This window comes from Plecotus auritus (assembly GCF_963455305.1).
Source record: "Plecotus auritus genome assembly, chromosome: 13".
Taxonomy (NCBI): domain Eukaryota; kingdom Metazoa; phylum Chordata; class Mammalia; order Chiroptera; family Vespertilionidae; genus Plecotus; species Plecotus auritus.
Window position 1 is genome coordinate 31,621,404 of NC_137779.1, and position 9,925 is coordinate 31,631,328.

The window sequence follows — 9,925 nt, forward strand, 5'->3', positions numbered from 1 at the left end:
TAGGGGCGTTGTCAGCGCGTACTAACCCACTTCCTGCCTCTGATGTGCCCGTTCTGGACATTTCACACACACACACCATATCGCGCTCCACGTGGCCTTTGGATCTGACCTCTTTGTATCTGAGCATCACGTTTTCAAGGGCGCCCACGTGGCAAGGGGCATCCGTGCTTCCGATTCATCTTCCGCAGGGCATTTGTTACTCCATGACGGGGTGTTAGGTGACGGATCGGTGTTGTCCCTGCCCGTCTCCCTAAGAAATTCACGCATTTACCCGCGTAACCCAGGCAGAGCCCGACGTTAGCATCAGGACCGTAAGTTCGCGCTAAGGAGTCCTGCGCAGCCGCAGTCACGGCGGCCTGCCACCTACCTGGAGTCTGCAGCCGGTAAGCCCCGCCCCAGCTAAGCCTTAACCACGCCCACTGCTTGTACTCTACCAAGCCCCGCCCCGGAGGACTTTTGTCCACACTCGGCCGCCGTGGCCGCGCGCTCTGCACTTCCGCCTTCGTCCACGTGGTCCTGCGAGGGTTCAGTCCGTGAGTGGGGCCGGGTGGGGACGCGCCCCTCTGGTCCCGGCGGGGCTTGGCCGGGTCTCCCCGACTTCCAAGGGAAAGCTGGTGGGTGGGGCGGGAGGAGAAGTGGGGGAACTGGGAGATCCGGGGTCAGGGGACCCTGGAGGATAGCCGCGGGCGAGACTGGGCATCGGGGACCCCGAGGAGGTCAGGAGTCGCGCGCGTGTCCCCCTCCGGCCGTGCATGGGGCTCCCCAGCCTGCGGGCGGCGGCCGAGGCCCTGCGGAGAGCCTGCGGACTGTGGACGCCGCGCCTGGGACGCCTCCTCGGGTAATGCCCGCGTCCGCCCCGCCCGGTGTCCAGTGCACGCCCGAGCGGGGACTCCGCCGGACGGTCGGTCCCCTCCCAGCCGTGCGCCATCTGTCTGTCTAGCTGACAGCGCCCCCTGTCTTTCCAGCTTGCCCCCCATGGCCGGGAAGGCGGAGGCCCCGGCGCCCGCCGCGGGGACCCTGCCGGAGCCAGACGGGAAGGCCGGGAGCGGCTGGCATGGCGGGGGCAGGGTCTGGGAGGACGCGGAGCAGCCGGCGAAGAAGCTCAAGAGCAGCAGCGAGGACGGGGAGCAGCCCAGGAAGCTGCCCAAGCGCAAGATCGTGTTGCTCATGGCCTATTCGGGGAAGGGCTACCACGGCATGCAGGTGAGGGGCTCGCGTTCCGCCCCGCTCACCGGGGACCGCGCGCCCTGGCTCCCGGGAGGGGCCTTGGAGGGAGTGAGGCCGCCTCGGGGCTAGGGCGGCAGGGAACCCGCTCTTCTGCAATGCAATGCGATGCGCTGCGCTGCGGGTCCTGTGAGGCGCGGTTGAGAGGGTAACCCCCGCGCTTGGACCTTGTTGCATTCACTGGAGATGCTGCGCCAGGGCGTTGGCTGTCCCCCGCGGTAGTTACCGACCCGCCCTGCCGCTGACCAGCGTCCTGGCCTTGGGCGTGTGATTGGCGCTCTCCGTGCCTGGCATGTTCACCAGGTTACTGATGCTGAGACCTGAGACCCAAGCGCAGCCAGGAAGGTCCGACCGGACCAGGGCCGACACCAAGTCATCTTCAATGGTGGGCAGGCCGGTCCCCTTTTAGGAGTCTCTCCCCCCAGCTCAACAACTGGATCCTTTTGGGAAGGGCAGAAGGTGCACCCCAAAAGGCACGTAGATTTTTTTTAAAAAATATTTTTTAATTTCGGAAAGGAAAGGGAGAGAGAGAGAGATAGAAACATCAATGATGAGAATCACCGATTGGCTGCCTCCTGCACGCCCCCCCACTGGGATGGAGCCCAAAACCCGGGCATGTACATGCCCTGACGGAATCAAACCTGGGACCCTGCCAAACCGGTTTGGCTCAGTGGATAGAGCATCGACCTGCGGACTGAAGGGTCCCGGGTTCGATTCCGGTCAAGGGCACGTACCTTGGTTGCGGGCACATCCCCAGTAGGAGGTGTGCAGGAGGCAGCTGATGGATGTTTCTCTCTCATCAATGTTTCTAACTCTCTATCCCTCTCCCTTCCTCTCTGTAAAATATCAATAAAATATTTTAAAAAACAAACAAACAAACCTCGGACCCTTCAGTCTGTTAGGCCGACGCTCCATCCACTGAGCCAAACCGGCGAGGGCGGCACGTAGATGTTCTTATTCCTTGTGCTCAGCTCTGCTCAGCCTGACCTCACGGTGAGAAATTCACTGCTGGGACCCAGTGTCCAAGCGCAGGAAGTTCAGAAAAAAGGTGGTATCGCTTTTACTGTGAATCGTAGTGGTCAGTTACTTTGTATCCCGTTTTATTTTTAAAAAGCATAGGTGGCACCGTGAAACCAAGTCCACGACTGACACTGGTAGCCCTGGGTGTCTGCGGGAGCACACCCACCACCGGTGCCGCTCTTTTTGTTTTTTAAATATATATTTTTATTGATATTTTACAGAGAGGAAGGGAGAGGGATAGAGAGTTAGAAACATCGATGAGAGAGAAACATCGATCAGCTGCCTCCTGCACACCTCCTATTAGGGATGTGCCCGCAACCAAGGTACGTGCCCTTGACCGGAATCGAACCTGGGAACTTTCAGTCCACAGGCTGATGCTCTATCCACTGAGCCAGACCGGTTAGGGCCAGTGCCGCTCTTTGCGCATGACCCGGAATGTTCATCTGAGGGTGATTTTGGTCACGTGGGTTTGGCCTTAGGCACTGCCTTGGGAATTTAGAGAGAAAGGTCCATCGTCTTCCATTTGCCTCAGTTTCCCCATCAGGGAAATGGGTGGAGAGGGACAGTAGCTCACCAGGCGGACAGAAGGACAGATTGAGAGGGTGGTGGTGGTGGGGGGGGGTTGTTACCACTGCTTGTTTGTTTTTTAGAGAAAGACTTCAACTTGTTTTAAATATATATATTTTATTGATTTTTTTTTACAGAGGAAGGGAGAGGGATAGAGAGCTAGAAACATCGATGAGAGAGAAACATCGATCAGCTGCCTCCTGCACACCCTCCACTGGGGATGTGCCCGCAACCAAGGTACATGCCCTTGACCGGAATCGAACCTGGGACCCTTCAGTCCGCAGGCCAACGCTCTAACCACGGAGCCAAACCGGTTAGGGCGAGACTTCAACTTGTTGTTTTGCTTAAATGGGCGAGTTGTTTCAGACCGGCTGTGCGGGGAAACAAAGGGTTTAGGACAGCCGTGGGCAAACTACGGCCCACAGGCCGGATCCGGCTGTTCTATCCAGTTCTCTTGCTCTCCCCTCCGCTCCTTTACTTTGAATTTATATTAGTTCACTCAAACACTCCATCCATGCTTTTGTTCCGGCCCTCCGGTCCAGTTTAAGAACCCATTGTGGCCCTTGAGTCAAAAAGTTTGCCCACCCCTGGTTTAGGAAAAGCCAGGATGCCGAAGCCAGCCCCGGCTGGCAGTATCCTGGGTGTGTTCCTCTGAGCGAGGGGCCGGCCTCCCTACAGTGATGAGAGGGGGTCCCTCCGCAACGGGGGCTGCACACAGGCGTGTCCAGCAGCAGGAGGGGCTGGTTTCAGAGCTGGCCGATGGGGGACACGCGGACACCTGCTGTGGGCTGTTTCCCCGCTGCCCAGGGTGGGGATTCCCGGAGACTCTGGGTGCCCTCAGGTGGCTCTCCTCCTTCCCCGGGGAAGGGGACGCGCTGCATGGCCACAGGTGAGGTCCCCGTGCTGCGGGTGCGGTCCCACCGCCTGCCCCTGCCCGCTGGAGCAGTCCGGACCCTCTCTCTCTCGTGGTCCGTGATTGAGCGAAAACCCACGTTTCCTTCTCTTTTCCTCAGAGGAATGTCGGGTCCTCGCAATTCAAGACCATCGAAGACGACCTGGTGTCGGCCCTGGTCCGGTCGGGCTGTATCCCCGAGAATCACGGCGAGGACATGAGGAAGATGTCCTTCCAGCGGTGCGCCCGCACCGACAAGGTAGGCGGCGCGGCGTCGGGTCTCCGAGGCCCACGGGGCGCGAGGGGCCCGCTGGGGCCGGCTCCCCCGCGCTGCCTCACAGTTCTGTCACCCGAGCTGCGTGGCCCTTTTCCCCCGTGGCTGAGGGTCACGTGCGAGCTGGGACTCCGCTTCCCGCCTACACGATGTCCTAAGTGACGCGGCCCTCGCCCCCTCGGTACCCAGAGCGTTGTCCCGGCACCTGACCGTCCCCTCCAGGCGCATCTCTAAAAGCAGGACTCCTCCGGGAAACGATGTAACCGTTGCGTGGGCCGTGGGCCCCGGCGACGCGGCGTGGTGCTTGAGGATCCGGCCCCAGCGGGCCCCTCACGCCCCGTGCTTCCTTCGCAGGGCGTGTCCGCAGCCGGGCAGGTGGTGTCCCTCAAGGTGTGGCTGATTGACGACATCTTAGAAAAGATCAACAGCCACCTCCCGTCCCACATTCGGATATTGGGTAAGCCTCGCGTCACTCGACTCAAGTGCTCACGTCGGGATCCGCGCAGGGGGCGCTGGCCCAGGTCTGACCGACACTGGGTCGTGTCCCCACGGGTGTGGGGTGTGGGGTGTGGGGTTCAGCGTCGGGACTTGCCCCTGGGTGGGCCGAGGTGCTAGGCCCCTGGCGTGTCTAAAACCTCCGTCCTCGTCGCTCCCCCAGGGCTGAAGCGTGTCACGGGCGGCTTCAACTCCAAGAACAGGTGCGACGCCAGGACCTACGTCTACATGCTGCCCACGTTCGCCTTCGCGCACAAGGACCGCGACGCGCAGGACGAGACGTACCGGCTGAGCGCCGACCGGCTGCGGCAGGTGAACCGGCTGCTGGCCTGCTACAAGGGCACCCACAACTTCCACAACTTCACCTCGCAGAAGGGGCCCCGGGAGCCCAGCGCCCAGCGCTACATCCTGGACATGTTCTGCGAGGAGCCCTTTGAGCGGGACGGCATGGAGTTCGCGGTCATCAAGGTCAAGGGGCAGAGCTTCATGACGCACCAGATCCGGAAGATGGTGGGCCTGGTGGTGGCCATCGTCAAGGGCTACGCGCCCGAGGACGCGCTGGAGCGCAGCTGGGGCGAGGCCAAGGTGGACATCCCCAAGGCGCCGGGGCTCGGCCTGGTCCTGGAGCGCGTGCACTTCGAGACGTACAACCGGCGCTTCGGCGGCGATGGGCTGCACGAGCCGCTGGACTGGGCGCGGGAGGAGGCGGAGGCCGCGGCCTTCAAGGAGCAGCACATCTACCCCACGATCGTCAGCACCGAGCGCCACGAGAGGTCCATGGCCCAGTGGCTGAGCACCCTGCCCACGCACGACTTCAGCGCCACCGCGCATGCGGCAGCCAGCCCCGGTGCCAAGGTGGGGCCGGGGGCGGGGGCCAGGGGGCTGGAGGGGGGGGCATAGCCCTTCCAGGAGCTTGTCCAGTGCTCGCCCGTGTCTGTCGGCGGCGGCTGAGCTTCTGACCCACCGTTGTACCCATGAGCAAGCCGAGGCACAGAGAGGTGTACATCGCTCCCCCCAGGTCACACAGCAGCGGGAGAAACCAGGCTGGGGCAAGGCACCAGGTGGCTGGGGACCCTGAAACACGGCCTAGGGCTCACTCCACACTTGGTGACCCCGGGCGAGGGACGTGCGCGGTGGCGTCTTTGCGTTTGTGACGTGGCGGTGACTGGAGGACGCCTTTCTGGGGCTGGCAGTACTGGTCAGTTAGCACAAGCCCTCTCTTGCTGGTGGCAGTGGGTGCTCAGAGGGTGACATCCCCCTTCCCCCCCGGCTCCCTGGGGATCCCTTCCCGTGACCTAGGTGTGTCTGGAGACGCATTGCCGTCCTCCACACCTGGAGTTGTAAACTGTCCGTGCAGGTAGGTGCACAGGTGCCGCAGGCAGGCGTCAGAACAGCCTGTGGGCAGGGCAGGTCACGGATGGCAGCCAAGGCCAGGGAGGCCACAGGGATCGGTGGAGACTAGCAAACCGGGAGCTCCTGTTCACCTGCAGGGGCGACGGCAGCTAGACAGCAGCCAGTGGTGGCCACGTCGGAGGTGGGCCTGGTGTTGGCAGAGCTGCTCACGTTTTTTCCAAGAGAAATAAGTGAGAGAAATTCCAGAATTTTATGTGAACTCCCTGACTCTTCCAGTGTTTGGTGTTTGTTATTCACTAGAGGCCTGGTGCACAGATTCGTGCACCGGTGGGGTCCCTCGGCCTGGCCTGCACTCTTCCGCAGTCCGGGGCCCTTCGGAGGATGTCAGAGAGTGGGTTTTGGTCCGATCCCCGCAGGCCAGGCCGAGGGACCCCACCGGTGCACGAATCGGTGAACTAGGCCTCTAGTATGCATATAAGATCTTTGGTTAATCTCTTTTCGCCCTCCCCCCTCCCCTCTGAGATTCATCAGTCTGTTCCCTGTTTCCATGTCTGTGGTTTCCGCTCCTGCGTCGAGCATCTGCCCCCTGGTGGTCAATGTGCGTCACAGCGAGGCTTTCATATATACAGATTTTCCCAAGAGCAGGGCGAAGGCAGATGGACCGGGGCTAGCCCATGCCCTCTGCTCCAGTCCCACTGACAGAGCCTGCTGTCCACTTGCTGTCTCCACACCCTGCGGAGGGGCCTGCACTGTCCAGTTTGGGAGAACCTGGTTTTATGTCCCCTGAGCCATTGCATCCTCTGGGGATTTGGAGGAGGCCAGTAAAGACCCCCCCTCCCCCCCCCGCCCAGTCGGACTGAGGATAAATGCCGGCGTCACTCCGCAGAGGGCAGGTTGGACGGTGGCTCGGGGTGCACCGCGGACAGCTCCCTGCACAGGGTGTAAGCACCCACACCTGGGCAGCCTGCCTCCCCACAGCCACCCCTCTGCTCCTGCTCTGCAGGTCCCCAGCCCCCAGGGAGGCAGCGAAGAGGACGGAGACAGTGACTGAGGCGGGGACCGCCCGCAGAGACGGCCGCATCCCTCGCCAAGACGTGGCCTCGCAACCTCAGGACCTCGAGACCCACATCATTCTCAGTTTCCCTCAGGAGAACCTGCCGCCCATCGGTTTCAGCTCAGCGCGAGCTCTGTACACCTCAGCGTGTAAAGACACTATTTTTCTAAAGAAATGATTTTCTTACTAAATAGATACAAGCTTTGCTTAGTCACTCCTTCCCCGCTTTTGGTTCTTTCTGTGTCTTTCACTGCGTGCTGCGTTGGGACGGGCGGCGAGCGAGTGTGCGGACAGGAGGTGGCTCCGGGGTTGAGACCCAGCAGGAAGACCCAGCAGGGGTTCTCTCCAGGACTTGGCCTCAAGCCCCCAGGATGGGGCTTGGCTGCGTGTAGTGGAAGCCCGCCAGGTGGCCCAGACAAGAACAGGTGGCCGCTGGGCTGGAGGAGGGCCTTTTCGCTGTCCAGCTGGCCCTCTTCAGCACCCGGCCTTCATCCTGGTCACATCCGCCCAGCTCCGTCCGTGGTCTAGGCGGGAGGGGTTAGGCAGAAGGAAGGGGGGACATCACTGACCATGTCCCCTTAGCGAAGTCTCCCAGCAGGCCCACCAGCCACTTCCCTCCCGCCCTGGCCAGAGGCTTGTCCTGTGGTCACATCTAGCTGCAAGGGAGGCTGGGAAATGCCTTTTATGAAGCGGGATTCAGCGCCGACCCCGAACAAAGTGACCCGTTCGCAAAGAAGAGGTGGGCGGGTCATCGGCAAGTCCGCTGAAGAAGCTATGCGAGAGGAAGGACTTCGGGTGGGGAAGTGGTGCGTGTGCATGGGCACAGGTGTGCATGCATGCTTATGATGTGTGTGCATACCCATGTGCATGCGTGGTGTGAGTACAGGTGATACAGACGACGCGTGCATGCTTATGATGTGGCGTGCGCACATCTGCGTGTATGCATGCATGCACAACAGGGTTAGGCAGATACCTTCCCCAGCTTGTGCATTCCCACCATCCCAAATCGCTCCGTCTCCCTGGACTGGTGGGCCCCACCTCTTTCTCCGTAGGTGGGCTGCGCTCCCCTTTATCAACCCCCGCCCCCCGACCTTCCTGAATCCTGCTCCAAGCCCATACTCACCTTCTTCCTCCTTCTCCATGTTGCAACAGAAGCCACACAAATGCCCTCAGACCCCACCGTCACCTCCCGCATCCCCGTTAAATTTCCTTTTTCTTACCTTGCACATCTCTGTTGCATCATTGCACTCACTCACGTGAAATCACTTCCATTATCCAACGTATTTATCCCCTTCCTACTGTCCCTCTCGTGTCCCTTTTATAGCCAAGTTTTCTTCTAGAAATTTTCAGGGTGTGTAGTATCGGAGAGGGCATGTGCACCTGCATTTTGCTGAGGAGTCGATCGCTCTAGCCTGCATTTCTTTTTTCTTAATAAAATTTTAATTGGAATATAAAACTCTTTCAACGTGCACAATTCTGTAGTTTTTTTAAAAAATATATATATATTGCCCTAACCGGTTTGGCTCAGTGGATAGAGCGTCGCCCTGCGGACTGAAGGAAGGGTCCCGGGTTCGATTCCAGTCAAGGGCATGTACCTGGGTTGCGGGCACATCCCCAGTAGGGGGCGTGCAGGAGGCAGCTGATCGATGTCTCTCTCTCATCGATGTTTCTAACTCTCTATCCCTCTCTCTTCCTCTCTGTAAAAAATCAATAAAAAAATATATTTAAAAAAATACATATATATATATTTTTTATTGATTTTAGAGAGGAAGAGAGAAGGAGGGAGAGAAAAACATCAGCGATTCTTCCGCTGCCTCCTGCACATTCCCCGCTGGGGATCGAGCCTACAACCCGGGGCCTGTGCCCTGACCAGGAATCAAACCTGGACCTTTCAGTCTGCAGGCTGATCATCTATCCACTGAGCAAATGGGCTAGGGCTCACTGTGGTTTTGCATTTCCCTGACCCCTGATGATGCTGAACATCTTCCCACGTCCTTACTCGACATTTTCTTGTGCGGCATGTCTGCGAGTTCTCTGCCCATTCAAAACTGATTTGTCTCGCCCTGGCCGGTTTGGCTCAGCGGATAGAGCGTCGGCCTGCGGACTCAAGGGTCCCGGGTTCGATTCTGGTCAAGGGCATGTACCTTGGCTGCGGGCACATCCCCAGTGGGGGGTGTGCAGGAGGCAGCTGATCAATGTTTCTCTCTCATCGATGTTTCTAGCTCTCTATCCCTCTCCCTTCCTCTCGGTAAAAAAAATCAATAAAATATATTTTTAAAAAAAGTGATTTGTCTTTTAACGGAGTTGGAAGTTCTTTATTGCGGATACAAGCGCCTTATCCGGCATATGCTTTGCAAATGCTTTCTTTCAGTCCGTGGGTTGTCTTTTCTCAGCGTCGTCATCGGAAGCACCCGAGTTGTGAATTTTGCTGACGTTCAATGTACCCGTTTCTTCTTTGGTGACTTCGGTTTTTGGTGTCCCTTTTAAGAAACCAGGGTTGTGAGGCCGGACACCTGCGTTTTGTAGCGTCAGCACTTGCCCGTGGGCCTCGGATCCACGGCGAGGTCGCTTTTGCAAGTGGAAGTGAGGTCGGGGTCCGGCGTCCTCGCTTCACGGGTGGGCGCCCTCGTCCCAGCATCTTTTGTTGAGGAGCCCAGTGATTTGGGGAGGTGACTCCCTTTGCTCCGTTCTCCCTCTCTACCCTCGCGGAACTCACCTCCCAGACCGTAGACTCTCGGCGAAGAAATCACTCCAATCGCGGTGGGCGGCTGGGCGGCTGGGCGGCTGGGCGGCTGGGCGGCTGGGCGGCTGGGCGGCTGGGCGGCTGGGCGGCTGGGCGGCTGGGCGGCTGGGCGGCTGAGCTCGGTCCGCCGCCGGCCCGTCGGCCCACGACCTCGCCTGGCCTCTCTAGCCCGCCAGGCCGTCTCGATACCTCCCGCCCGCTGACGTCACGCCGGCCGCCAGCGCGCAGCTGCGGCGCGGACGCCCGTCCCTTCCGGCTCGCCGTAGCAGGCGCGCCGCCGCTATTTCCGCCCGGGGCCCCGGA

At 59.9% G+C, this 9,925-nt stretch overlaps 1 protein-coding gene across 2 annotated transcripts; it reads left to right on the top strand.

Moving 5' to 3' along the window:
- Positions 1 to 489: 489 nt before the first annotated feature.
- PUS1 (pseudouridine synthase 1) lies at positions 490 to 7,093 on the top strand. Of its 2 annotated transcripts, none has more exons than XM_080649854.1 (6): positions 490 to 533; positions 966 to 1,203; positions 3,825 to 3,962; positions 4,332 to 4,434; positions 4,636 to 5,327; positions 6,829 to 7,093. In XM_080649854.1, exons 2-6 carry the CDS (start codon positions 976 to 978, stop codon positions 6,874 to 6,876), a joined length of 1,209 nt encoding a protein of 402 aa, XP_080505980.1. In that variant the 5' UTR covers positions 490 to 533; positions 966 to 975; the 3' UTR covers positions 6,877 to 7,093. The 2 variants fall into 2 exon arrangements, with proteins under 2 accessions (XP_080505980.1, XP_080505979.1); XM_080649853.1 differs by having other exon boundaries at positions 513 to 838.
- Positions 7,094 to 9,925: the final 2,832 nt, after the last annotated feature.